Source organism: Syngnathus leptorhynchus, chromosome 5 (genome assembly GCF_054491065.1).
Source record: "Syngnathus leptorhynchus isolate UIUO chromosome 5, UIUO_Slep, whole genome shotgun sequence".
Classification (NCBI taxonomy): Eukaryota; Metazoa; Chordata; class Actinopteri; order Syngnathiformes; family Syngnathidae; genus Syngnathus; species Syngnathus leptorhynchus.
In genome coordinates this window covers 15,568,445-15,594,445 of record NC_141199.1, presented here as the reverse complement: position 1 = coordinate 15,594,445, position 26,001 = coordinate 15,568,445, and the positions used below count along the sequence as shown (strand labels likewise).

General features: G+C 44.5%; 3 protein-coding genes across 9 annotated transcripts in view; 2 read left to right on the top strand and 1 right to left on the bottom strand.

Annotated features, from left to right (window-relative positions):
* Nucleotides 1-92: 92 nt before the first annotated feature.
* LOC147057251 (caspase-6-like) lies at nucleotides 93-4,316 on the top strand. Of its 3 annotated transcripts, XM_085913106.1 has the most exons (9): nucleotides 122-191; nucleotides 381-869; nucleotides 1,130-1,174; nucleotides 2,035-2,077; nucleotides 2,151-2,300; nucleotides 2,363-2,439; nucleotides 2,582-2,757; nucleotides 2,832-2,982; nucleotides 3,125-4,316. In XM_085913106.1, exons 2-9 carry the CDS (start codon nucleotides 839-841, stop codon nucleotides 3,358-3,360), a joined length of 909 nt encoding a protein of 302 aa, XP_085769232.1. In that variant the 5' UTR covers nucleotides 122-191; nucleotides 381-838; the 3' UTR covers nucleotides 3,361-4,316. The 3 variants fall into 3 exon arrangements, with proteins under 3 accessions (XP_085769234.1, XP_085769232.1, XP_085769233.1); XM_085913108.1 differs by lacking the exon at nucleotides 381-869 and having other exon boundaries at nucleotides 93-191; XM_085913107.1 differs by lacking the exon at nucleotides 122-191 and having other exon boundaries at nucleotides 223-869; nucleotides 1,133-1,174.
* On the bottom strand, nucleotides 4,184-10,321 carry LOC147057250 (calcium uniporter protein, mitochondrial-like). 2 transcript variants are annotated; one of them, XM_085913104.1, is made up of 8 exons: nucleotides 9,966-10,321; nucleotides 6,570-6,627; nucleotides 6,251-6,415; nucleotides 5,424-5,531; nucleotides 5,197-5,357; nucleotides 4,753-4,956; nucleotides 4,564-4,680; nucleotides 4,184-4,414 (listed from the first exon to the last, which is right to left on the bottom strand). In XM_085913104.1, the coding sequence occupies exons 1-8, from the start codon at nucleotides 10,068-10,070 to the stop codon at nucleotides 4,337-4,339; spliced, it is 996 nt and encodes a 331-aa protein (XP_085769230.1). In that variant the 5' UTR covers nucleotides 10,071-10,321; the 3' UTR covers nucleotides 4,184-4,336. The 2 variants fall into 2 exon arrangements, with proteins under 2 accessions (XP_085769230.1, XP_085769229.1); XM_085913103.1 differs by having other exon boundaries at nucleotides 6,251-6,418; nucleotides 9,966-10,320.
* lef1 (lymphoid enhancer-binding factor 1) overlaps nucleotides 8,895-26,001 on the top strand; it is a 60,028-nt gene continuing 42,921 nt past the window's right edge. For 2 of the 4 annotated variants that reach the window (XM_085913102.1, XM_085913098.1), the window contains exons 1-4: nucleotides 8,895-10,147; nucleotides 10,337-10,404; nucleotides 11,511-11,599; nucleotides 21,437-21,636. The gene's annotated coding sequence lies outside the window, so the exon portion shown is untranslated. Of the gene's footprint in view, nucleotides 10,148-10,336; nucleotides 10,405-11,510; nucleotides 11,600-21,436; nucleotides 21,641-26,001 lie in introns of all 4 variants that reach the window. The other 2 variants (XM_085913099.1, XM_085913100.1) reach the window with 2 other exon arrangements.

Sequence of the window (26,001 nt, the reverse complement as noted above, 5' to 3'; positions counted from 1 at the left end):
CTACAGTTATGAAAATATTCACATTGGCGGCAGAACCTGTCAAGCAAGACACACAAGATGTCACAATTGAAACAAAATCACATCCAAAGTGCAAGTCTGATGCAACACCTCACAAAAAAATCCCTGAGGCAGGATTCAAGACACAAAGACAGAGGGGAAGGACGCCAAAGAGATGCAGAGAAGGAAACGCAGTAAGTCATAGATCAAAATATCAACTGTGGAACTACCCACACCACATCTAGCAACATTTTAGTAATTCAGTCAATCATTAAAATACACTGCCACAGTGCTTTAGCAGACTTTTAGGAGTGTGTTGAGCAACTTTCTGGATATGTGACACTGATTGCATGGTATGATAAACAATGTCGTCTTAATTACAGGATCCGAGCATGCAAATGTGCACTCTTGAGGAGACAATTTGTTACCCTGGACACTTATACTGTTTATCCAAAATGAAGAGACATCAGGACACAAGAAGGAGAGGAGAAAAGAATTTAAGGGGGGGACACAAGCAAAGGAACAAAAAAAACATACAAGGATAACTAGGTGGGAAGGAGACAAGGGCACAAGACAGAAAATAATTGATAAAGACAAAGGAAATACATTTTAAAAGTGAAAGAGACAAGTGGAGGGGGTTAAGGGAGGATCATTAATTGTAGTTCATTAAATTTTCCGATTGGAAGTTTGAATTGAGGTGTAACGCGGAAGCGTCACATTTGACTGACAACTTAGAGCAGCCAATGATCGCCGACCTTTAGGCCAATGCGCGCGGAAAAAGGCGGGGCTAATATAAGTTTGCGAGCTGTTGTCACGGCGAAGGTGAGATAAAGCAGCGAACATGTCCCGAATTGGAGAACGCTGCTGTCCAGGTAAAACAGCATTTAAGAGCTTTTATATACATATATATTAAATGTACATATATGTGTTATGAATATGAATACGGAGGGTAAAGGACGCAAATGTTTCTTTGTGAACATTTGAATAATTATCGTCAGCTGCATCAGCGATAGTTGCGATAGAACTCTGGTAGCTGTCACGCCATTTTCTTTTAAAAGTGTTCTGAAGACACCAGACAACATTCTTTAATACAACGTTTGATTTCTCTTTTTCTGAACTTCTTTTCTTCAAGAAGCGACGGTTGCCATGGACCATACGACCGTCACAGACAGCAAGAGTAAGTGACAGAAAAGTCACGTTAAAGTATTATTTGGTTGAGTACAAAGGTATACCACATGGAAAAGATTTGAAAATGAAACAAAGAAGTGCAGTGAATGGGTTAATCATTGCCTTAACACGCCTCATATCTCATGGTAACCTTTTTCGTTCACGAGCAGGCTTCATATTCATGTTATTGTTTAATGTTACGAATTAATGTACTGTAGTTATATTTCGTCATAAAATGTGGTCAATATAGTTCAAGTTATCTTCTGCCTTGTTCTGTCAAGTAATGGGTAGATGATCCATGCATGGCATATCGTTATTACATGGAATGAGGTCTAAAATAAAATAAATAATAAAAAAAAACAGGGATATTTTATAATGGACAAAAATAAATCCCAAAATTGGCACATACTTACTTTTCATTGGACTTTTCATTGGATTGGAATTGTTTTCATAAATATGGAGGCTTGAATGAAGCTAGTGTATGATTTTGTAAACAAAACAACAAAAAATATTCAAAAGAGTTTAATGACACATCTTTGTATTTGTGGAAGACAATTGTTTTGAAGTTTTGAAAGCTGACAATTTTTTTTTTTCATAAACCAAAAATTAAAATGGCCCCAGAGCTGCTTTACTTTAATTTCATGAAGTTTGTGAACCAAAAAAAAATCCTGATTTATATAAACATGGGTGTCATCTTTCTCCAGCAGTCAGCCTGTTATTGAAAGCAGCTAGCACTCTAAGCTGAACTAACAATGGCTGCTTGACCTTTGTGCTGTTAGCGCTGATGCACCTGTAGTTGACTAACAAAGAAAAAACTTACTTCCGCAGTTGTTGGATTGAAGTTAATGTTTTTTTTTTTTGTCATTTCAGATCTATGCGTCCAGAATCTTACGGAGACGGATGCTTTCGGAAGGTTGTCTTATATTTTCTCTTGCAAAGCTTCTGCTTGTTCCCGCCTTAAATATTCAGTGTTGATGATCGCACAGAGAATTGCTTTTGGACCCCGCCGAGGAATACAAGATGGAATACAAACGAAGAGGCCAGGCGCTCATTTTTAATCAGGAACGCTTCTTTTGGCGCCTCGGCATGAACGACCGGCACGGCACCAACGCTGACTGCTACCACCTGCAGATCAGGTAGAGATAAATTATCTCCATTTTTCCCAAAAACTTGTCGCTCATTGCTTTGTCTTTTCCAGGCTGAAGGCACTCAACTTTGAGGTGAAGGTTTACGAAAACTACAAAAACGAGGAAGTCTTGGAGATAATCCATAAAGGTGATCGCTTATAACTCAGCTTCTTCTACTCTAAGACAATTTCACAGTTCTCAGATTTTCGTAAACAAAAGTCATAGATGAACCCAATGTACATTTTGTAAATACTGATAACAAATAAGACAAGTTACTCATGTCCGACCAGCCGCCGAGGATAACCACTCGGATGCCGATTGCTTCCTGCTCGTTTTTCTGAGCCACGGCGAGGACGAGCACGTGTACACCTACGACGGCAAGATCAGCATCCAGCACATCACGTCGCTCTTCAAAGGAGACAAGTGCCCGAGCCTGGTCGGGAAGCCCAAAATCTTCGTTTGGCAGGTACGCACCGCAACTAGTCACCGGCGCAGTTATCGCTCTGCCAGATACAAATGAAAATGTCTGTCCATCTCCAGGCGTGTCGCGGGGACAAACACGATGAGCCCGTGATGCCTTGTGACGCCGTGGACAGCGAGTTGAAGACCAGCGAGGTGGTTGTCGACGCCAGCGCTGTTCACACGCTGCCGGCAGGAGCCGATTTCATCATGTGCTACTCGGTGGCGGAAGGTAAGAAACCTTTTTGTACCCGTTTTGATGAATAGTGGTACACCCATCAAGAAAACAAAATGAGCTCACATTTGAAGGCGTTTTAGAATCAGTTCACCGTAAAGCGTTTTAACCGTCATGTTGGCGGTATTTCACTCTCAAGGTTACTACTCGCATCGCGATACGGTGAATGGCTCGTGGTACATTCAGGACCTGTGCGAGCTGTTGAGGAAGTACGGCGACTCTCTGGAATTCACCGAACTCCTGACGCTTGTCAACCGCATGGTATCGGCCAGGAGCGTTTTGGGTAGCAAGGACAGGGATTCCATCGGCAAAAAGCAGGTGCCCTGCTTCGCTTCCATGCTCACCAAAAAGCTCTACTTCCGCCCCAAAAAGTAGGAATTTAGTCACTTGTTGCGTCCATCTTAATCACAGAAAAGATTCCATGTTTTGTTTTTTATACATTCTCATGCCTAATTGCCCAATTTTTCATTCCGTTTCCCGTGTGAACGTAAATACAACAGTAAACAGATTTGCGGAAACGGCCTTTTTGAGTCTTGAGGGGCAGTTTGTGCTTGTTTGGAAAAATGACCTCGCTGTTTGCCTTTTGCAACCTTTAAGCAACCGTTAACAAGCTATGACGAAAAGCCCAAATTTGCTACGTTTGCAAGCATTCATAAGAATTTGCAGCTCCGTGAGATACAAGCTTAAGAAAACTCTTCCCCTTCAGTTTTAGAATCAAAACATGGTATGGTGATGCTGTCCATTAATTTGTGTGTTATTGATGTGCGTAATTAAGTGACAAATTGGGCACCCCTACAATCATTTTAGCATAGTACGTCAGATTCTAATAGCAATAAGTTTTACATATTAATCGTGCAGTTTGGCCATCCTTTATCATTTTGTGATTTTTCTTAAATATGCTGTTTGACCAAAAGAAAAAGGGAATTCATGTATTTGCATGTGTCTGTATTAGTCTTTCGAGTCATGTCAGTTGCCAAACTTGTATTCCAAAAAATGATGGGGTTTTTTTTGCACCCAAAACAGCAGCTGACACTTATGACTGTACCTCAGGGAGTATGGGTGTGTATCCATTAAAAAAAAAATAAAAAAAAATTAAGTCACATGATGTACTGTATGACTCAGGGAAAAACAGAACAACTCTTAAATTCCAGTCACATCTTACTCGACTGTATTACTGCAAAAGTCTGTGACAAACCGATTCAGCAAATGAATTTTATTTCAATTTTCCAGTTCGTTCAGATCTGCCCCCTCCCCCCTTCCAAAATCAACTCTCCTTTATGTCTCCGATTAAAAATGCAGCATTATGAAAATAAAGCGAAAGTGTTTGCTTTCTTTTTGCTCTGTGATGTAATCATGGCTTGGAGTGGATCTGCTCGATGGGGAGTTGAAGCTGTGTCGGATTACGCAGGCGTTTCAGGTCATCCTCCACCTGGAACATGTTTAGGTCATATTGAATACAGAGAAATTTGCATTTCATTTGCATAATTCATGAGTGTATCGTATCGCAGTCAACTATAAGACTAATGCAGAATCTTGTGAAAAGGTGACATGTCTGCGCTTGTAGCAATCACAACATACCTCAGCCAGCTCATCTTTAAGTTCGTTGTACTTTCCCACATTGAACTTCTTCCTGCTAGCTCCCTTGTAGAAGTAACGCAAGAACTGTCTATCTTTGGCACCAGGGTAGACATAATCCTGGAAAAAGAAACAAGAAATGGAGGAAAATGACAAATCTATTGTGTGTAGGACAGAATTTGCCTCGCTTACCTCCTTCGTGAGGACGTAGTAGGCGAAAGCCCCCATGCTCGTGGCGTACGTCACAAAATAGGTGACGGGCTCCATGACGTCCCATGAGTACACCCACCATGTGAGCCAGGCCAGGGCGCCGCCCTGCACGGACAAAAGCGCCAAGCCCGTCCAAACCGCCCTAGATGTTTGCAACTCGGCCGTGTGAGACAGCTGCGCTTTCATCTGACCACAAGGAAAATGTTAGGACAAGGTGCAAATCACAGCAGACATTATCCAATTTAGTCCTTCTACGTAGAGGATAAAGAATGTGGCCGCAAGTGCTGTCAGACTACAAGGTCTTCTGACAAACTGAGCAGTTTCGTGGTTCAGAACATTCAAATAACCAGTGATGAGAGCCACACGCTGCTTCACCGATTCTCGATACTATTTTCATTCTATTGGATATCAAGTGTTTGGGCACACCTTCTCCAGAGGGGACAACTCCTGTTTGAGGCTGTCCAATCTCTCCAGCAGCTGACGCTCTTGAAGCAGTTGATGCTCGGGCAGGTGTAGAGCCGTGTGCAGAAGATGCACCACGTGCTTCATGTCGTCCAGCTGCAGGGCGTGCTCGCTGGACTTGCTCACTGGAAGCAAAGCGGACGGTGCTCAAGGCGCATTTATAATGTCCATCGTGTCGATTTTGTTTGTACCTTTCTCAGGTGCGTGGACATTGTAAACCGTGTCGTTGATGACCAGTTGGAAGTGTTTGTCTATCAGGAGGGCTTCTATCAGCGTGGTGTAGGCTACACGTTCACCATCTGCCCGAATCAAAATAAGTCGTGAAAATACAATCGAAATGCTAAACAGATGTAAAATAGCCACTAGGGAAGACTTAACTAAACAAACGCCTTGCCTTGTTAAGTCTGTTTATCTGTTCAAGTGTTACAAGTTTCATTCCATTGCTGAGCAGTCTCCATGGCAACCTTACTTGGAATTGGAAAGCATTCCATTCCAGGTGGTATCAGCGCCAAGTTAGCTGTACTTTGTAAAATATGCAGAGTCAGCATGACTTAAGAATGATGTAGTGGCCCACGATCACATTCAGCTTGAGAATTTAGTGGCAACTGGGAGGTATCCAATAACCTAATGCACTGCAAATTACCATCATAGAGCACAAAAGTCACGTCAAAATTAATTACCGAGTGCAACAACCACTATAATAGCACACCAGAAAATCACTCTCACTTTCCCAAAAATGTCCAACACATTTCAACATTGTGAGCATCCCCTAATGGTAAGTTATAATTTTTTTTCTTTAAACAGAGTGAAAAAATAAACAAATTCAACTTAATTCATTTTTGTAACCTGATCGACAATTGACTTGTAGTCAAGTGTTTGTTTTGAAAGCATCCACTCAAAATTTCTCAGGCCTTTGTGGCTTGGCTTTGGTTCTCCGCCGCGCTTCCGCAGAACCCGTTTGACGACATGCCGGCAAACGGCACCTGGCTAGTGGCGGGGGTTGAATTTGAGTAGGTACCTTTGGAAAGCACAGCGACTGCGGCGCCGGGGTCTTCCCTCTGCAGCTCGCCGATCAGGTCGCCCACCGTCATGAGCATGGGCTGCAGAAAGAAAAGGCACGTCTCGCTCCTGCACGTCAGCGGAACCTCCAAAGCCAAGCGCCCGTGCTTGTACATGAGCAAAGCTTCTGACAAAGAAAAAAAAACAATATTTTCATGAAACAATTTTTATGGGGGTTCGAAAATTAATCTAGCAAGAATTACAGAACTCTTGCTGCGGCGGGAAATAATTATTATTGTAGTGGTAGAAGTCATAATGCATGCAGTAACCACAATTACCTGTAGGGGGCGGGCGTGTGCTGCAGAATACAGCCTGATAAGCTCCAAGCAGAGGCACCTAGAAAGGCAAGATCATTAATCCATAATGACTAAAAGTACTCTCTTGTTGTTTAAACCGGCAGGGATGAGAATGGAAAAACAAAACCTGGGAAGAAATGATGACATGTACATTTTTTCCACTTCATAAAAAAAAAAAAAAATTAGCAGTGGATTTTATCCCCCTTGCTTAATGACATGGAATCCCACCAGCCTCACTCAGAGTGCAGGTTGTGCTGATTGAAAGTGAAACTTTTTGCCAGCGCATGATTTTGCCTCACATTTTCTAATATTTGTATCGCAATAAACGGCACGTTCACTCATCCGCGGGGGAACAGTTCGTTTCTTTGGCAGTCAGCACCGACGCCCTAGTTGAGATTCAGCGGGCGCCGCCAAGCATACACACCTAGAAAGCAGGAGTTGGCATTTTAACGACATGAATGTAATAATTCAGATAGACGTAGCAATAATCATAGTGCCAAGACTCATTATGGGCATATGCACAGTCTCAATGAAATTAAATGGATTCATTGGCAACTGTGATCCAGGCTGTTCACATTTTTTTTGCTGGGTTGGAGTAAAAAGTGGTTTGGTAGTTTTTGGCATGCCAAATGGAATTAATTTGTACCATAAATACTTGTATGAAAACACTTCTGGCTCATAAACAGAATATCGATATTGACGTATACTTACATTTGTCTGCTTTGACCCCAGGCTGACTTCTTAAATCAAATACTATCTTATTTATAGTGAATACATCTTTCTATTCAAGTGACATCTTGGGGCTGTGAAGAAACCAAGCCCAGTTTTCAAATCACCTTTTGTCCTCCAGCAAGTCTACAATTCAATCAATATCAAATTAAAAGGCGAGCCGGGGAAGTAGCCCACAGTGAAAAGACCAAACTGACGTTCTGGAGGTGGACATAATATAAACCAATGGAATTCTAATTTTGCCGTGTAACAGCTATTTTATTATTCAGGAGCAGACGCGGCTCAGTATTTAATAACTTAGACCGACGACTGATGCGTTTTGCTTTGCGGCCCCACTGTGGGCGGAGAAAATGAAGGGATTATGCCAAAGAATGATATGTTGGTCATATTAAAAAAATATTAATATATATATATATATATATATATATATATATATATATATATATATATATATATATATATATATATATATATATATATGATAGTGGATAGCTAATTCATTCAGTTAAGAACGATGAAAAGGTATTACGACGGCCAAAATGTGATCATTTCTGTTTTCATTATGTCCACATTGTGTCGGAACTCGAAACAAAATTGAGGTTGGCTGCTGAATGAGAAAGAACGTGTTACCTCAGGACGAAACGCAAACACCAACAAGACCGAACAAGCTACATAAAGGATCCGCCTAGTCATGTGACTCTACAGGTTCGCAAAGACAGGGAATTTTTTTTCTTCTTAAATGAACAGTGCAGTTTGGAATTCATTTTATTGCTGCACATTTGCTCAGTATGATCACAATAAACCTTCAGCTGCCCCCCCGCCCTTTCCTATTTATGGGAGTCAGCCAAGGCCGAAAAGTGACAAAATGCCGTCTGGTTGCGTTAAACAAATACCCCCCCACCTTCCCGCCTGAGAGATTGGCGATGATGAGCACAGCGACAGGCGGCTCATTCTGCCTGGGGCTCGACCGCTTGATGAATCCCGTCACAGTGAGATACGCTACTCCAGGTATGGATACAGTGGGTGATCAGTAATTTGAATGGCTGGTGTACATTGCAGGAATGGAGAATGGTGGTGGTGGTGGTGGGGGGGGGGGGGATTGAACTCACAAAGGCTTGAGGGGGGGTAACAAGACAGCCACTATGGAAGAAAATTCAATTATTCCCAGCTGTCATTGTAATGAAGTGCAGGCAGCAAAGCGTTGAACCGAGCAACTTTGTAGGAGAAACACAGCTTTGAAAATCCACAACAAGAAAGTGCAAGCGAGAACATTTTCAAAACTAGAAGGTGAAGAGACTGGAATCTCTGACCACTCAGACTCCTTACAAACACTGGTGGAGCTAGATGATCTATATTCTATCTCAAATCATACAATAAGACTTTTATAGAGGCCCAAGTGTGACCCAAGAAGAAGGATTCCCTTTATTTTCTCCACGGGAAAAAATAGTCCACATTTAGGAAGTGACTCAGAGGTTGCGCCCACTGTCCCGTAACGAACGCACTGGCTCATCTTAATCAAAATGAAAGGTGAGCGTGAACCTTGATAGAACGCTCACTTTGCTTCTCGGTCGGTCGCTGGCGATATATTCGTCCTTCTCTACGCTGATGGTCATGGATGATCACACGGATAGTAAAGAGATGGCACTTTAACAGCCGATCGATAAATCAGAGATGGGACACTTTATGTAGCCCCTCCCCGTTTCACAAGAGAGCATATTCAGCTGTATTTTGAATGTGTTGGTGTAGCAATGCGGTGTTGTCGGGCATGGTGGGCAAAGCAAACCATTCATCACTGCCTAAAAACAGACTTTAAAGCCTAATTGCGGTTTGTCTTCCGAGACGGGGGCTCGAACTGAAAAGTAATTGAATGACCACTGTTGTGATGAGCTGGTGTACGCCGTAACCCCGCCAACTAGTAATGGACTTGAATAATTTATTAGGTTCTATTTGCCGTGCACAGAAGAAAAAAAGAAAAAACATAACCTAATAATGCTTTGGAGGCAAGGCAGAAACGTGGATGCATGTTCCAATATTCTACTCTACAAGATGATGTAATAATAATGATTATTATAATTATAATGCATCAAACATCATTACAGTAAATACCCAATTTACAGAAACAACATTTCTCTTGTTTATATATTAATAGTGTCAACAATATATAGTATACACCACAAACTATGATCACATCATTTCAAGCTCATCATCTGACGCCAATATATTTGAAAATTAATTGCCTTAAAGGTGATTTAATTTTGAAAAAAAAAAAATCCATCAGAAATACAAGCAAAGCACTCTTCATCATTTCCACTGACAACCCAGGCTAAACTTTGCTCCTCCCTGACATACAAAGATCTTTAACAATGAAGACGTATCACTTCAAACATACTTTGATGCTAATTACTTCTTCTTTGGCGCCATCTTGTAGCATCATATGGTTTTCCGTTAAAAAGGTACAAGTTTCAACTTATTTGTGCACATCCTGTTTAAATGATTTGTTTTGAATTCGCTGGTACACTTTGGAGGCGGTCCTTCCCACGTGTCAAACTAATGTTATTTCGTACCGCAAGAGGAAGTGGCGTTCAAATGACTAAACAATACAATAATGAGTCTCTTTGTGCGTTGAATAAACAAGCGAGCGTCCATTACCTTGTGAAGACATATCACCGGACGGTGAGCTTTCAACGCGGGGCAACGAGCACCAAGACGTAATCCCCAAAGTCTCCCAGCAACTTTGCCGACTATCGAAGCCATTATTAGGCGTCTAGTGTTTAGCAGCCTAGTCGGGACATTCCGGTTGGAAAACACATAAATGTCCAGAGACAACAAAAGTGAGTAAACACAAAAACAAGACTCCCAAAATTGAGAAATGGCGAGTCAACTGCAGCCGGGATAGTTTGAAGAAGGCACAGCCCAGTTGAACCGCATTTCCTCTTCGCCGACCTCCCTTTCCTCTCTTTCCTTTCCTTGCCCTCCCTCCCTCTTTTTGGCTGCTTGTTTTTGCGCCAAACAACCGACAGGGAGGAGAAATGAGCGACTACTCGCCGACATTTTGCGCTCGAACCGAAGTAGGAGCCAAAGTTACACGGTGAGTATTTTATCGTACGTTCAAAGGCAAGCTATTTTTCTAAATATAGTCAATTTTGTATACATTTGAAAATAGAAACAGTGCTACAAACATGGGCAAACCAAAATATCATGTTAAAAGTGGGCATTTTGTCTCAAAATGAGGCAATTTTAGCGCTTGTTAAAAGCATAGGTCTTACATTATGCATTACACAACACAGGTGAATCATTGGAAAGTGAAGTTACTATTTTATTGCATTTACATTTTTCCCATGCACTTCCACCCCTTTTATTTTCATTTTTTTGCCTTCATTTCCCTTAGATGCTCTTTTTTTTTTAAATACATGATTCCTTCCTTTGCTTACTTCTCTGTCTTCTTTCACACTTTCCTTTCTTCCCTCCTTTGTCGCTTCTTACCTTACCTGGGACTGCTCAATGGTAGTTAAATGGGTCATGATGAAAAAAAAACAAGTGAATCTTTTGTTATTGGTTTACGTCTGAGCAAGCGTCACATCAAGTGTGAAATGAAACAACCAAGTGAATCTTTTGTTATTGGTTAAGACGTTTTTCGCAATGTAACTTTTGTGCGAATTCTCTCCGCTCAATACACCTGACTGACTGGTCATTACAAAATATATCAACTTCTCCTCCATTGATGATCGTGACCATCTTGGCTGGGTAACTATCCAAAGCCACTTTCAAGCAACTGAGGCTCCACTTTCTGAAACACGATAGATGATATAAGAATTTCTGCTTTTAAGAATTTAACGCTGATGTCGGGGAAAAAAAAAATGCACCGACATCTGCGTCATTACTTTTAATCATGTTGATTGATGACCACAGTTCTTTTTCTTTCCTACCCTAACCCTCGCAAACCTTCCAAAACTTTTGCTTCTACTTTAATCAATAACTCTACGTCTAGGAGTTGGCGAGGGCGAGTCATTTTCTAATGTCACTCCCTCCAGAGTGCCCTGTCACAAAATAGCAGACTGTGTAAATTAGCAATGCTGACAGAAATAAAGGAAAAAAAAACTGTCACACTATAGAAACCAATCTATCTGCATCTGCATAACTGGATGCGATGCACTCTGAGCATTTTTCTCAATGCCTGTGCCTGTTCCCATACAGAGCAAAGAAGTGCAGCCAACCAGACTGCCGAGTCATCAATACTCCCGCGGAGAAGTCTGGGCAAGGATGGATGCGATCAATATTCTAAGGCAAGCATGTTACATTCCTCCCTTTTTTTGGTAGCTAAACCATTTGTTCATTCATAGCCAAACTCTAGTTGCGCAAGATAGCTCAGTACATATTTATTTCTTTAGAATGGATGGCTGGATAGCTTAGTGGTATTTATGTGCCTTTGACAGTTTAAAGGAATGATTTTTAATAGTAAACCATCACCCAGATGATTTTGTGGGTTATGCTGCCACCTTGTGCTCATGGACTAGTACTAATATACGTAGCCAATATCCGACATAGCCGTCAGCTCAGAATAGCCACAATATTTTTGAAATCATATCTGGAATAATGAAAACGTTCGCCGCCTGATATATTTATTTTTTCTTTACTTTGCTTGGTGGGTTGAGAAAGTCATTTTTGTATTGAATATCTTTGCTGTCCGAGATGATTGCTACCTTCAAGTAAAATAGTGTGTACTCGCATTGCACGCTGAAGTTGATGTGTTTGCGCGTGTGTGTGTGTTAATGGAGCGCGTGTGTGTTAATGGAGGCCAGATAATCCAAAGTGTGGAAGTATGCGGGACCATCTTCCGTTTGAAGTGGCAGATGACGTAATTGTGCCTGACAGGACGCTGATAATGACGCGTGATCAGATGCTGAGCCGTTCGCCTTCATTTCTCTCCTAATTGACCGAGCCGCGTCTCCTTTGAGCTTCTTTATTATTTATTAATAATGAGGCCATATATAATTCACACGGCTTGGACCCCGCATTGTTAATTGAGAGTCTGTTTGAATGTTGGAGTTGGGCCTTTATCTGCATATAAAGAAATATATTCCTTAGTTAGTCATGGCGGATGACACCGTGTCATGTAAATATTATAAGCGAGCAAAACTTATGTTCGATGTGTTTCCATTTACATTTTTTTTTATATGTTTCACTTACAAAGACAACATTGTCGAAAAGAATCCCATTCGTAGACCTACAAAAATAATTTGAAATTTGGGTTGAGTCCCCCTTTAATGTAATGCAATGAGCCTTTAATAGTTATATTAATTCGAAACTCAAACAATTGTTGCAAAAGTCAACCTTATGCGAAATGTTGTTTCTATGTTAGGACTTTATATTTATCAATATTTACTGCACAAGGAATGTTGTCGTTCACGTGGATGGCCACGAGAGGTCAGCATCTGCACAGCAGTTGCTTCATTTGTGGCTTCGCACTCCAATCCGGAATGTCATGAGGCGTAATAGTCGTAACTTCCATCCATCCTTCCATCCATCCATCCATCCATCCATCCATCCATCAACTTGACACAGATGTAGTTCAAGTTTGGGAGGAAGTTGGAGTATAAGAAAACCCACGCAAGTCAGAAGTTGAATCCAGAATGTCTTTATAGTCACTTTTCAATCCATATTTTCATAAGGAAAAGGAGACTAAATTGACCTACATTATTTATTATCTTCAAGAAGTAAACTGAAGTTGTATTCTTATTGTCCCAAAAACTAGAGTTGAAATACAAAAAAAACCAACAACATTATATCAACACGCTCTACAAACTTGAGTCAACTTCCAGTCCCTTGAGCGACATATGTTCTTCAGAGCGATGCCTCCTCACTGCGGCTCTTCAAAACGAGCCGAGTATCAAAGGCTAATCTTTAAAAAGTTTAGTTCGGGTTGCGTTGAGGGAAATTTCTGACTTTGGAAAAGACACGTTTGTGAAAAAAAGAAAAAAAGTCTCCCCGGTCGGCGCTTCTGCGGGGGGACTGTTTACGCGAGGCTGTCGACAAGGTCCATACAAGCCCTCCCGCTGCCGTCTTTCATGCTGGCTCGGGACCAGAGAAGACGGGGCAGCTGAGAGGAGCGCGTCTGGTCTCGTCTGGTCTCGCTGCGTGTATTTTTGTAGACATCGCTGTAGATTTTGCTTCATCTAAGAGCACATCAAAGCGTGCTCTGCTCTTCCCCGCTACTACTAAACCCCTACGCCTTATTACCAAAGTGCTCTAAATGCCTTTGGGGGAGCCGAGGCCAGCTTTAAAAAAACAACAAAAAAAACACACACAAACAAAAATACAAACACGTTTTGCTTTTATCTTTCAAACGACTATTTATGCGGTTACAAAATGAGCATTCAGAGCGTGTCACGCTGGTGACAAGCGCTCCACGCGTGCTGAATGACAAGAACAAAAGTGGAGTCGAGTCATTTGTTTGCGTGAGTCACACGCATCCAAGAAAGGCTGCCCGCAACAACAACAAAAAATACCAAAAAGTTTCCCCAAACGTGCTAGCGAACATGCGATTAACAAACGGTACACTCCCCTTCGTCTACTTTTTGATTTATTTTTTATGTCACTGGTGACGAGTTGCACGCTTGAGTCGGACGGGCCGTGCCGGCCCAAGCCGGGGCGTAAACAGGCTCCCGGCGGCACGCGAGTCTTGCCGTCAGGATCTTGAACGCAACCCCACGGAGATGCTGAATAATAGAACAAAGTGGCGATGAGTCTTCCGAGGTTCGGCTGCTCTTTATTGGTCCAAAGAACGTCTTCTTGTGAGCGAGTTGAAGCTAATTTGTTGCTCGGGAAGCGCAATTGCAGTCGGGCAAGAATTTTCAAGTCTCCAAAAAACCCAACTCATTTCACTCGCAAGGTACTTTTAGTTTCAGGGCTACATTGCAAGTCGGCCCACACTTACTGTCAACATTTTGGACACTTGCATAACAAAGTGCCAATGACAAAATCTGTTTTCATATCATCCAATCCAATAGAAAGATGATATTTAATGTACAACCCCCTCCGCCATGGTCTCTTCTTTGCGGTAAATGCAGAAGTATTCAAAGACAGACTAGGGCTGCCATTCTTCCATAGGGACCCCGCCCCCCCCTACCCCGAAGCCTCACTAATGGAAAGAAATCAAAACTCCTCGGACGTCACGCAAGCCGATTGAAGTTCCCGCCTCGGCTGCTCCGAAGCGGTCGCTTGCCTCGCGATGGCGAGCTTCATTAGAGCTGTCACTCAGACTCGGGGGCAACCGGGCCGTGCCGCGGGGCACCCTCAGGGCCCAATCACTGTTGGTGTCCCCAGGAAAGGACCATCAAACGGCCCTATAGCATAATTCTGAAATGCAGAGAATCATGCTTCCCCCCCCCCCCCTCTGTGATGACATGATTAACGCCCGAACACCAAGCTGCGGTTTTGTACACTATTCAGCAGAGGGCCCTCGGATAATGATAAGAGTTCTGTAATTCCCGCGTTACCCGATTTATTTATCGTTCAATGTCGACTACTAGACTTGAATATCATTTCAAAGTCATCGCTACCCAGACAAATAAAGTTGGGTAAAAGTGAGGAGCCCCTGGTATTAATCAGCATTAAGGCTGGCAGAAAATTCCCTCGGAAAAACAACGACAGTGGGAAACCGCTCGTTCTTATCTTTTGCCTCATTTCGGCCAGCGTGCCGCAATTACAATGAGTCACATGATGCAATAAAAATAAATGAGCCAGTGGGCGCTCAGCTGTCCAACAATCCCAAATCCCGAAACAATGAGATATCCACGAAATCCCGCCACACAATTCAATACAGGAGCAAACAAAACCCAAACAAAACAAAAAGGCAAATGTCTTTGAAGAGCCTAAAACTGCCACTGCCGGAGTTCCTTTCAACAATATACACTGCGCAATATTCTCAGTAGCAGCGTGTTATTCAGAGCCTTCCTCCAAATATTTGGAGAGGAGGAGGAGAGATGAAACGGCGACAGAACAATGGGACTTTGCCGCTGTTTTGCCGTCCGTGCACCTCGCCCCGCCTCGGCCTCTTTGTAGTGAGCATTATGGAGTGTCCGCATCCCCCCCCGGCCGGGTCCCCGCTTGTTGTGAGTCCAGGTGGGGTCTCAGCCTGCGACCCCACCCCACGCCTGCAAGCATTCACACACACACAACCTCGTCTCTTGTACACCTGCTCCATCACTCTCCCGTTCTCACACGCACACACCTTACCTCCCAGGCATTGACGCGCAAATGAAAGCGTCTGTAGGGGCTTCTTTGTGCCAATAAATCAGTTCAGAACAGGTCAACTACAATTTATAAACCTTCGACTCCTAATTTAAGGAAACTGATATAAGTTGTGGAGCACTGGCGGAGCTAGAGGGGTGGTCCGCGAGGGCACTGTCCCCCTGTGAAATATGCTTGGGCACCCCAAGTGCCGATCGTGATGTGTATTTCTGTTATTTTTCTACAGGGAAGAAAAGATAAATCTGTATATACTGTCTTTAATCAAAAATGTCTGTCTGACTCAACATGAAGGCCGTTGCTGATTTATTCTCGCTCCACTAGTCGAGTCTGATGGCTGTGCGTCAAATATCCTCCCTGGATCTGATCTGATCAACTCTGTGAAAGTTGAGCCAAAAGTTTCTGTCCTTTTTAAATCAAATTAAAATGCAAAAAGTTTCCCTTTAAAAAATGATCAAAAGCAACATTTGAGAGTGGCAAGCCGTCACGTTCACTTTATCTCACGCTCGCGTCAAATCTGTGAGATTAAACCCCCTTGACTGAATGCCCCCCCCCCACCCCGCTTAAAACTACGTCCGTACCACAAGCGACCAGAAGATAGTGCTAAATTGGAGATGAATTTGAAAACAGAACAAAGACAGACAGTAATGATGTCTTTCTCTCTGATATTTGGCTATGGCTACAGAGTGCTGCCCCTGTATATATATATATATATTATTTTTGGAAAGAACTGATCATTAGCTGGAGGATGTAGGCACCTTTTTATCCCGCAATGAAAACAGATAGCAACCGAAACAAGGTCTGACCTATATTCACTCCGCAACACCCCAACGGACTGGCAGGTTAAACCCCCTTGCGGCGCCATCGCACATGTGATGAGATACTTTTTTTGTACACATCACACTTTCCGACTCTTGACTGTCAATATGTTCATTTATTCAATTTGAAATTCAAATGCGCCGCACCGAGAAGGGGGGGGGTGAATATGGTCGGCGTGTCGAGGCTGTGTCTGGTCCAGGTAATCCTCAGTGATCTGGCCTAATCTGTCACAGATATGCGACAGAAGCGCTGAAGTGGAGGGGGGGAGGGTTTAAAAAAAAAAAAAAGGATTACGGCAGTATGTCTGCATTAGCTCACTGGTCTTATCTTTTCAAATGCCCCCCCCCCCCCCAAAAAAAACTGCTTTAGCTGCTCTTAGCGCATAGTGTCTCTGTCATGCGGAGTTTTGCCATACTGTACCAAAACCGACAATCATTCCCTTCTGATTCCGTCGTATCCCTAATATTTAGTCAACTAATATTTTTTCTCAATCTGACGTACCCGGGGAGCCAGTCTCAGCTGACTTGGGGGAAGAGGCGGGGCTACACCATGAACGTGTACATACGTATACAACCGTTTTGCTGTTTGGCTTGGACCATCCGGCCAGCGGTGGAAAATCAAAGAGTCTCTCTGATCCGAACTGCGATGACCTGAACCAAACTGTACCGCTTAGCGCAAACAAGCCCACACGGGACATTATACGATTAAAAACAAAACATTGTGGCGGGTCATGTGTTGTTATGGATGAAGCTGTTTGCTAACTAGCACCGAGATTTATAGCCCGAAACAGCGCAGTGATGCCTTCCAGTAATAAACACAATTCTCAGAAGCTCCCTGATTGCCGGGAGAGATACCAGCTCCGTCTACGTGCGCCGCAACGTGAGCGTCTCGACCCAAAACATTTGACTCGATAGCGAGAAGGCGTTTTTCTTTCCCGCAGTTGGTTTATGTTGCCTCTCGTCTCCCCTCGCGGGAGGGCCACCCATCGGCCAGAGAACGACCGTGTCGGATGCGCTCCCTGTTTATGTTTCAAAGATTAGAACTGATGAAAGAATCTCTTACCAAGTCGGGCTCGGGGAGTCGTCATTTGGACGCCCCGCCCTTTGACCTTACGCGCTGAGCATTTACCCACTGATTCATTTCCAACTTTGTTTCCGTCGTCTCTCAGGATCGTAACGCTGACGTTTCACCTTCATCTGTCCTCTTTCTTTTCATCGTCAAGCCTCGCTGAAAGAACCTCATTGTTCCGTTTTCTATGTGGTCTCCCAGTTTCACCCCTTTGATTCGCTTCCTCTCCCAGTCTCTCTTTACAGTGATATGACTCGCCCCAGTCAATGCGTCTGACCCGTACACCTTGTGGCGGAGTACATAATACCGCCTTGTCATTCTTGTGGATTTTAGCATTCCCGTGCCAGGAGACGGATCGGGAACTTCCAACCTCCCTTGTCATTACCGTCCTCGCCACAGCAAAGCAAAACGGGAGGCTTTCCGAGGTTAACTCGTCTCTTGCCTTCGGAAGCTTGCGGATTTGGATTAGGGTATTCCTCAAATTTAAGAAGACACGCTCGGCGCATTTGTTTCCCATCAGCTCTAATACGAAGCAGAGTTATCCCAACAAAGTACAGCACTGTATGATTACCGGCAAAAAGCCTCGCCCTAGAAAGATGACTCGTCAGCCGCCGCCGCCACCGCACGAATGCTACTCAGTCCTCGCAGTCTATTGTCTGTAAAAGCGTCCATCTTAGGTTTGTTTGACCAGATATTAGGGCCGCTATTGTGTAAGTTTCCTCTCTCTTCAGCTAAGCCGATTGTGTTTTCTTTGGCTGGCTGACAAGCCCCCACATGGCAGTTTCACTCTCCGTAGACTCTTCCACGTTTGCCTCGAAAGTGACTCATCACGTTGTTATTGGGTTTCATGACACAGCGCCGTGCCTGTGCCCAGCTAGCTCCTTTATTGTCTTGGCAAATAACCCATTCATTCATGAGATGATTAAAACCGTAGATGCTCCTTGTCAGAACTGATTGTGCATTGGCCTCCCTGTCTTGAGGCAAAACCCCACTCTGGGAAAAAAACTGGAAAAGTCATTTGGAAGAAATCCCTCAGCGAACCAACTGGAAATACCAAAACAACTTAACTCCTGAAGCGTTGATCGTTCTCAACGGCTCGATGCCGAATTAGCAAGCAACATTGTAGCGTCGACCCAGAGAGAGACAAAGTTCCTGATGACAAGATCATAGGCAGATACCCGGAATGTATCCCCGCATTTCGGAGAAGCCAGCTAGCCGTACGACAATCGTGGGTGGGTTTTCCCGTGAGAATTGAGTTCTGCGTATTGGGGCAGCATCAGGTGTATATAGAAATGCAACCACAAATAAACAAGCTAGATGAAACCGCACCATATGCTCGCCGATCAATCTGAGCAATATGTTGGGATGGTGCATCAGCTTTGTTGACGTATACTATTTGTTGTACACGGGGAGCAGATGGCACTACCGTTGACCCCTCTGTGTCTTCCTGTCCCCTCGCTGAACCGAAGAATGTGTGTGTGTGTGTGTGTGTGGGGGGGGCTTATCTGGTCAAACTGGGCGGCGGGGAACGCTTTGAAGGCACGCTTGTGTGGCGATGCAATCAGCCAGACGCACTCATACGCAAGCACTCCTCTTACCCGATACCCCTCTTTGCCCTTCATCTGGTTTTTGGGAAAAAACAAAAACCAAGAGAGACCCTATTTGAACAGCTCGTGGACAATCTTTGGGACTTAAGCAGACAGCATCAGTCCAGAGTCTTTCCCGTCCGCTAATCATACTTCAATATCTCCACGTGATAAAACATTCGCAGAAACCCCTCGAGGGGATGGCTTGTAAATTTTCCATCCTGGACAGCCAAATAAATAGCGATTATCTGCAGAGACAATGTAATCCCCCAGTGGTCTCTTGTCCAATGGTGACAGATTTTGGATTGAGCGTACATAAAATGGAGCTGGATGTACGAGCGTCTAGACAAAGTGGAGTGCGTTGTCGCTGCTGTCAAAATGTTGTCAAGTGATTTCACTGATGTCGTTCTAATGAATTTATTTGCACTGGCTGCCGGAGAAAACAGTCTTTTGAGCTGTCACTCAGGTGCCGTCCAAATTTCGGCTTTAGAAACGTATCCCGGTTCAAATGTGGTCTGCAAGAAAAAATTGACATCTGCAATTATTTATTTTTTTCCCCCCCTCCTGCGCTCTAAAAGACTGTAAATTAATCTCGCCGGCCACTTTGATGCTTTCATCTTTGGCTAATAAATTCCACTCCAGCACGGTAACAATATTCTTACCCTGGCACGTATTGATTTGGATTAGGTTCTGCGTCGTTTTGGTTGATTGCGCAAATTAGGCTCTTCTTTTTCCATTTTCCCTTCCTCCTTTGCCCTGTCACTTTTTCGCGCTGCCTTTTCGGGTAGCCTTTGATGTGCTCGCTTTAATTTGAAACCGAATGGAATCTCGCAGATCATCGTTCTGCCGAGTGGGTGTCGAGATAGCCGTAAAACAATACAGGGACGGTTCCGTCGCGGCGAAGGACTTAAAAGTTCATCGTGTAACCGAATGAACAATATGTCAGGCACTTCACTCAACGTTAGTACGGACTACGATTTTCAATCATTCAAAGCAGGTGGTTTCCAAAAACCCCGAAACTCCTCCCACAGGAAATAAATGCCCGGAGGGTCGCTGCGTTGCGAGCAATAATAAAAGTCAGGACGGACTGTAAATCAGTACTGCGTCTTTATCAAAGCCGTATTTCAGTGCTATTTAACTAGCATACTTGTTAAAAAAAAAAATAAAATATGGAAGGATAGACGCCGTCAGCCATGCTTTTGCCTGCACACACACTCGAAGACGCTGAAAGTCAAGTTCAGACAGTCGGGGGGGGGAAATCCCCCATTTCGGCAGCCTTTAACTCTCCACACATACTCGACTTAATGAATGCTGCTGCGTGTAATGACACATACGGGAGCTGCGTTGGCGGCGCGGGGCCCTCGCTCTTTCATTCGTGCTCGTATTTGATGTCGCTCCGCCGAATCGTTATATTTCACCAGGAGATTGCCAGAAATTGGCACAAAAAATTGTTTTGGGTTGGATTTTGGCTTCTTGTTGCCAGTCATTATTGAACTTGCCAAGATCTTTTTGCCTTTTATTGTAATGACACATAAAAAGCTTTACGGCGACTTTTACGGAGTCAGTCGCTGTCGTCGGACCCCGACTGTTTGTCCTATCTTCTCTTTAATGGACATGACTAAGTAACGCAACAACGAGCCCGCTTTGTCCCATCTGTCTTTTCCAGTCAGATGAGACAGATGAAGAGATTTTGGATGGCGGGTACGGCTCTCGTGGCCCTCCGCTACCTGCGCAGGAGAAGCCTCTCCCTCTGATGTCTGTCGGAAAATTGACTTGCCTTTTCAGGCGTTGACCCCAGTGTCTGATGTAAGACCCAGACACTGCACATCAAAGCCAACCAAGGGCTGGGAGAATGGATTTCTATTTTGGAAGAAATATTGACTTAAGGCAACGGCGTGATCAGGCAACCATAAGTGATGTCTCACATCTTTTTTTTTTTTTGTCGCCACTTACCGAGGCAACGCAGCAAGCATGACTTGCTTCTGCTTTGCATTATTTGGAAAGTTTTTCTAACGTTGCGTTACTATATATGAATTATTAGATGAGCTCTTTTTTTTTTTCTCTCTCCCTTTTCATCTTTTCTTTTAAAATCCGATATCAGAAGGCTGTAATGGCGCTTTTGGCTCCTGGAAGTTGAAGGCAATTAGTTTCAGAAGGCTGGCGATACTTTGCTTTCTTTGTATTTTTTTTTTTTTTCTTAGAAGGAAATCATTTTCAGTATCTGAATAGCAAAACACTTGAAAGTCATTTACAAACCATTTCTCCTATTTAATTCATCCATCCGTCCATCCTTTTATATCCTAGGCCGAACAAAGCGCATCCATCTGCAGTACCTTTTAATCCCGATTCAAACGACATCGATCCAACCCCGTTGTCGTTTCTGCACGTGGCTTTTTACAGCAGTTTCCGCATGGGCGAAGGAGGGCTTAGCGACTGGTCCGGCTGCAGCCCGCTATCAACAGACGGCATCCAGCTGTTTCCCCTCGAGATGGAGGCCAGGTGCTGCATGTCCTGCAGGCCCATTCTTTGCTCGTGTAAACATACCTGCACCACATTGGGACTGGGAAAACTATAAAGACACCAGAAGACGCCGTCAACCTGTAAGTGAGTCCTTTATCTGAACCAAGTTTAGCCTTTTCTTTGCTGATCATTTGTGGGGGGGGGTTCAAGTCTGCCACCATGCTCAGCGTGGATGGAAAAGCTTTTAAGTTAGGGGATCTCCGCAAAAAGTGGAGAAACCTTGTCACGTTTGCTCCAAAATCAACACGCGGTGGCAAGTTTGCGCGTTCCATTTTTCGCCATGTCGGCGTAAAAGTCAAACACAGGAGGAAGCCAAGCGAGATGAACACACGCAAAAACTCTTTGGGATTCTGACTCACGCTGGCGGCGCACATGAAAAAGCCTCGGTGATTTACGGCACACGCAAGCTTCACGCGTATGTCAAACCACTTCCTGACACTTCACCGCTTAACTGCGAGTGCGGCCGTCTCCAGAGTTATGGTCCTCTGGCGCTTCCGTTAATAGTCGCTTGGCTGCAGTCTGGTCGGCGGCAAGGAGCCTGCGGGAGAACAGCCACCTGTGCGAGGCCGGTTGGATGCGTGCCAAAATACAAAACAGATTTGAAAGGCAGTACCTGCGAAGGCGTCACACTCCGGCGCAAAAGCACACAGAGGGAGGAGAATTCCCTGGCCACATGAAAGCGGGAGGCGCTGGGCAGCGTGCCAGGCAAGACTACCCGGAGACAAAAGACAAGCACCTCTGGAGGGGTTTGATGTTCACGTGGGATCCAACGTGCTGATGGATCCCGAGCGGGAGTTTGGCCCATTCGCAGATGAACACATTTGCGCCTCCGAGCGCCGTCTCCAATTAATCTTCTCGACACTAGGCGCTCCCCCGAAGGCGGCAGATTTCTCTGCAGCGCCACCGGTCTACCCCTGACTCGTGAGCCAGGCGTGCGTGGGGTTATATGCGGCTATATGAGACGCGCACCGGCGCACCCCCTGATGATAGAAAGGCTGTCAAACCTTTGACTTTGCGCCTTACTCACTTGACCTCACCGGCTTCATTTTTGTTGACGGCACATTCGTAAGAAGTGTCGCAAAATACACCCTGTGAGTGATTGATTGAGGACCAGTCCAGGGTCTCAGCTGGGTCAGGACCAGAATGTAGGACCGTATAGAAAATGGATGTTGGGGCTTCTCTTGGTTTTCATCCTCAGCAGCACCCATCGGATCAGCGGCAATGTTTGTTTGCACATTTAGACGAGAAAAAAAATGCACAGTGTCACTCGGCTTCAGCACAAAGGAAGCCCGATAGTGGGATTAGCGCTTGGTTTCGCGGGTCGCCGTGACGGTCCACCGCTGCGCTCCGCCAGCCTTGCGCGATGCCCTAATGATGCTGTCGGAGCTCGGAGGGGCGGGGCTGAGTTAAAGGGGGTTGCGGGGTGGAAAATGGAGCGGGGGAATTGGGGAAAGGGGGTGGGGGGGGGCGTGTTACTTATCTGCGCAGCTCCTCAGCATTTCTCTTAATTAAAACTCCTATCTGTGTCTTTGAAGTTCATAATGAGTCGGGTTTTCTCGTGCGCAGCAACGGGGAGGAAAATAAGGCCAGAACGGATGTTATTCTATTCTCAAACACGTCGGATGTATGTTGCAGCATGTCGGAGGTTATTGTCGCCGCCTCTCTTATGCGGTTATTTGCATGAAAACAAGCTTGAGGAGCAAAAAGGATGTAAGCAATGAGGCTGATAAAGAGGAGCTGCTGTTTTTTTTTTTTTTTTTTTTTCTTCCTCCCATTTGCAGCATGTGAATGGGTTTAATCTTATCACGGGCTGCTCCTCACAGCTTGTGCTGATCTCCCTCCTCGCCAAGCCCTCACTCTCGCTTTCACGGGCCCTTCAGATTACAGTCAAATATTACAGGCCGTGACCAATCTCCAATTAACCAAATGTTGTCGGGCTATAATATCACCCTTGGCTCTTTTCATGCGCTCTGGATCGGCTTTTTCTTCCAACCAGCGTGGATATTTTCTCCCCTCCGTGCGATGAAACGTCACTCCGCCGCTAAAGCCTCCGTACGATCCCGCCTAAGCTTAACCCAAATAAATCAGTCTTCCCGCGATACGTTCCGATTCAGACGAGAATTCATCGAGTTGTGTTCCAATCAAGGAAATGACCGCACCGTCCCAGTTTTTGAAAGGCCGGCCGCTGAATTTGCTTATTTTTGTCTTTTGATGAGCTGATCTCACCTGGTTTGCTTGATTTGCGCAGCGGTGGGTGGACCGTCAAGGACAGGAAGGCCCAAAAACTGAATTTGTGTGTGTGTGTGTGTGTGCCTTGTCTTTGTCATCCAGTATTTTCACTTCGCTCTTGGTTCCGTAAGCTGTCGCCGTTTGACGGGGATATAATTAGCGGCTAAGCATTTTGAGTAGAGCACATGACAGAGAGCCGCCGCTGATTCCAATAATAACCAAACTCTGCCATCATTTGTATTTCAAACCGAAGGACGCGTATTGGTACCTTTCTGCTTTTTTTAGTGTTCCCGTCAAGGCGTCTTCAGTTGAAAGAAGACAACAACACTTTGTTTCAAGAGATGAATCGACGACCCGCGCAAACCTTCCTCTGCTCTGATCTCCGTTTGTTTTAAAACTGCCATCTTGTTTTCGGGAGGAATCACGACCTTTGCGTTCAGATGCGAAGCGCCAGACAACGGCGCGTGCATTCTCGGAGTTCTTCAAACGAACATCCGGGCGGCGTGTTTGGCACCACCGGGGACGAATCGTTTCCGTCTTAGGCTACTTTCAAGTTTTACTGCGGTGAGAAGTTCAAAATGAAACTTGTGATTCAGACTAGGGCCAGAGTTTGTCTTTTTGCAAGAAACGCCTCGAGGTCTTAACTATTTATAAAGCATTGTCGAATCGTCTTCGCACGAGTTATATTATCAAATGATTCAGTGTGCGGTGTGCTGTATTATGGCTAACATTGCTAAGCTAACTCAGAATTAGCGCTAGCATGGTTTTCTTGTTACCCACTTGTCGCAATCTCAAAATTATTGAAAATAATGATGGGTGATCATTTAAACCCGGAACACGTTTGGCTCGACCTTCCGCTGTATTTTTCCATCGGGTTCGAATCTTATTATTCTGCCCCCCCCCCCCCCCCCTTTCAAAATATAATGTCAACTCATGGCCCCCGTTTGAAGCCCTAAAACTAATGAAGTCAAGCTGAAAATAAAATCACACAAACTAAAGCAGAGCTGAAGTGTTTATCGGAGATCTGCAACCGGGGTTGCAGCCACTCGCTGTCTCTCAGATGTCTCGCTACCTCCATTACGGGAGCACACACCTCGAGGCTGGAAATTGCCTTTTTGTGTCCACGGGCAGAATTGAGCCGAGCATCTTTGACTAAATGCATCTGCAAGGAGAACCAAGTCCCTCTTCAGGTCTAAAACCTTTGATCCTTAAGAGACCCCCCCCACCTTCCTTTTTACCCCTCGGGAGCCGGCATTGCCGTAATTGAAGATCATTAACAATCCTCAATGCGAGCCTCTCCACGAGCGTCTCCATAATGGAAACGGAAGTGTGTGACGGCGGCAGAAAATGGGAGCGAAGGGATGGAAGGAGCGAGGGACGTCTTCCAAATAGAAATTAAGTGTGTATATCCCGTCTGTGGCGCCGTCGCCCGTTTGCTAAAGGAGCTGAAACGAGCGAGATTACTGGCTTACATTTGTAGCGCCGCGCTGGTTTCTTTCTTTTTTTGTTTTGTTTCGCTGAAGAGGGGCGGCAAATGGTGGTGTGGGGAGGGGAGGGGTCGTGCGCGCACTTCAAAAGAATTTGTAACCAACCTAATTCATCTGGAGCGTAGGATGAGCTCGTAAGAAAGATGAAAGATGAAAGTGAGTTGGCATGGAAACAGAAAGCACATCAGCACTCGCTGGCACACAAAAGGGCCGCCCGTGTTGCATGTTGCATTTCGGCGGGAAAGCATCCAAAGAGGCTTTAAGTGCTATCGTGACCTTACAAACAAAATGAGCCAATTATGACTAACTAGGCGGCTCAATTTCCGCTTTCTTTCCACGAGACCGTGCTTATCATGTCTTCTTTTTTGTTGTTGTCATTTAATCTGTAACAGAATCAACATTTTTTCGTTTGCTTCCCGGGGCAGTGCGCGGGTGTTAGCAGTTAGCATGTTAACTTACCAGTTTTTAAGTTTTGGTTTCTTGCTGGGCTTGGATGGGTTTGCCCAGCTTCAGTCACATGACCAAATGATGTATTTGCTTTTCGCTATTTTTTTTTTTTTCCCAAACAATCCCATAAAGTCTATTCATCACTCTGTCTGCTCAACGTTATCGCATTTCATCTTCTCGTGGAAATGAGGGCAAGTATTAATTTGAAGGCAGCGTGAGGCCATATATCTCTTCCTCCATTTGATCTGGATGAGGGGAATTCCACAAGTTGAGACTGTGCAG

What these genes read in the sequence shown, in the direction of transcription:
- LOC147057251 (XM_085913106.1), top strand. Translation starts at nt 839, where the DNA reads ATGTCCCGAATTGGAGAACGCTGCTGTCCAG. An exon ending in GACCGTCACAGACAGCAAGA is followed by an intron (nt 1,175 to 2,034) that starts GTAAGTGACAGA and finishes TTGTCATTTCAG; the next exon opens with ATCTATGCGTCCAGAATCTT. An exon ending in TGCTACCACCTGCAGATCAG is followed by an intron (nt 2,301 to 2,362) that starts GTAGAGATAAAT and finishes TGTCTTTTCCAG; the next exon opens with GCTGAAGGCACTCAACTTTG.
- LOC147057250 (XM_085913103.1), bottom strand. Translation starts at nt 10,070, where the DNA reads ATGGCTTCGATAGTCGGCAAAGTTGCTGGGAGACTTTGGGGATTACGT. An exon ending in CGGTGATATGTCTTCACAAG is followed by an intron (nt 6,628 to 9,965) that starts GTAATGGACGCT and finishes TTGCCTTTCTAG; the next exon opens with GTGCCTCTGCTTGGAGCTTA. An exon ending in ACTACGTCCTCACGAAGGAG is followed by an intron (nt 4,681 to 4,752) that starts GTAAGCGAGGCA and finishes TTCTTTTTCCAG; the next exon opens with GATTATGTCTACCCTGGTGC.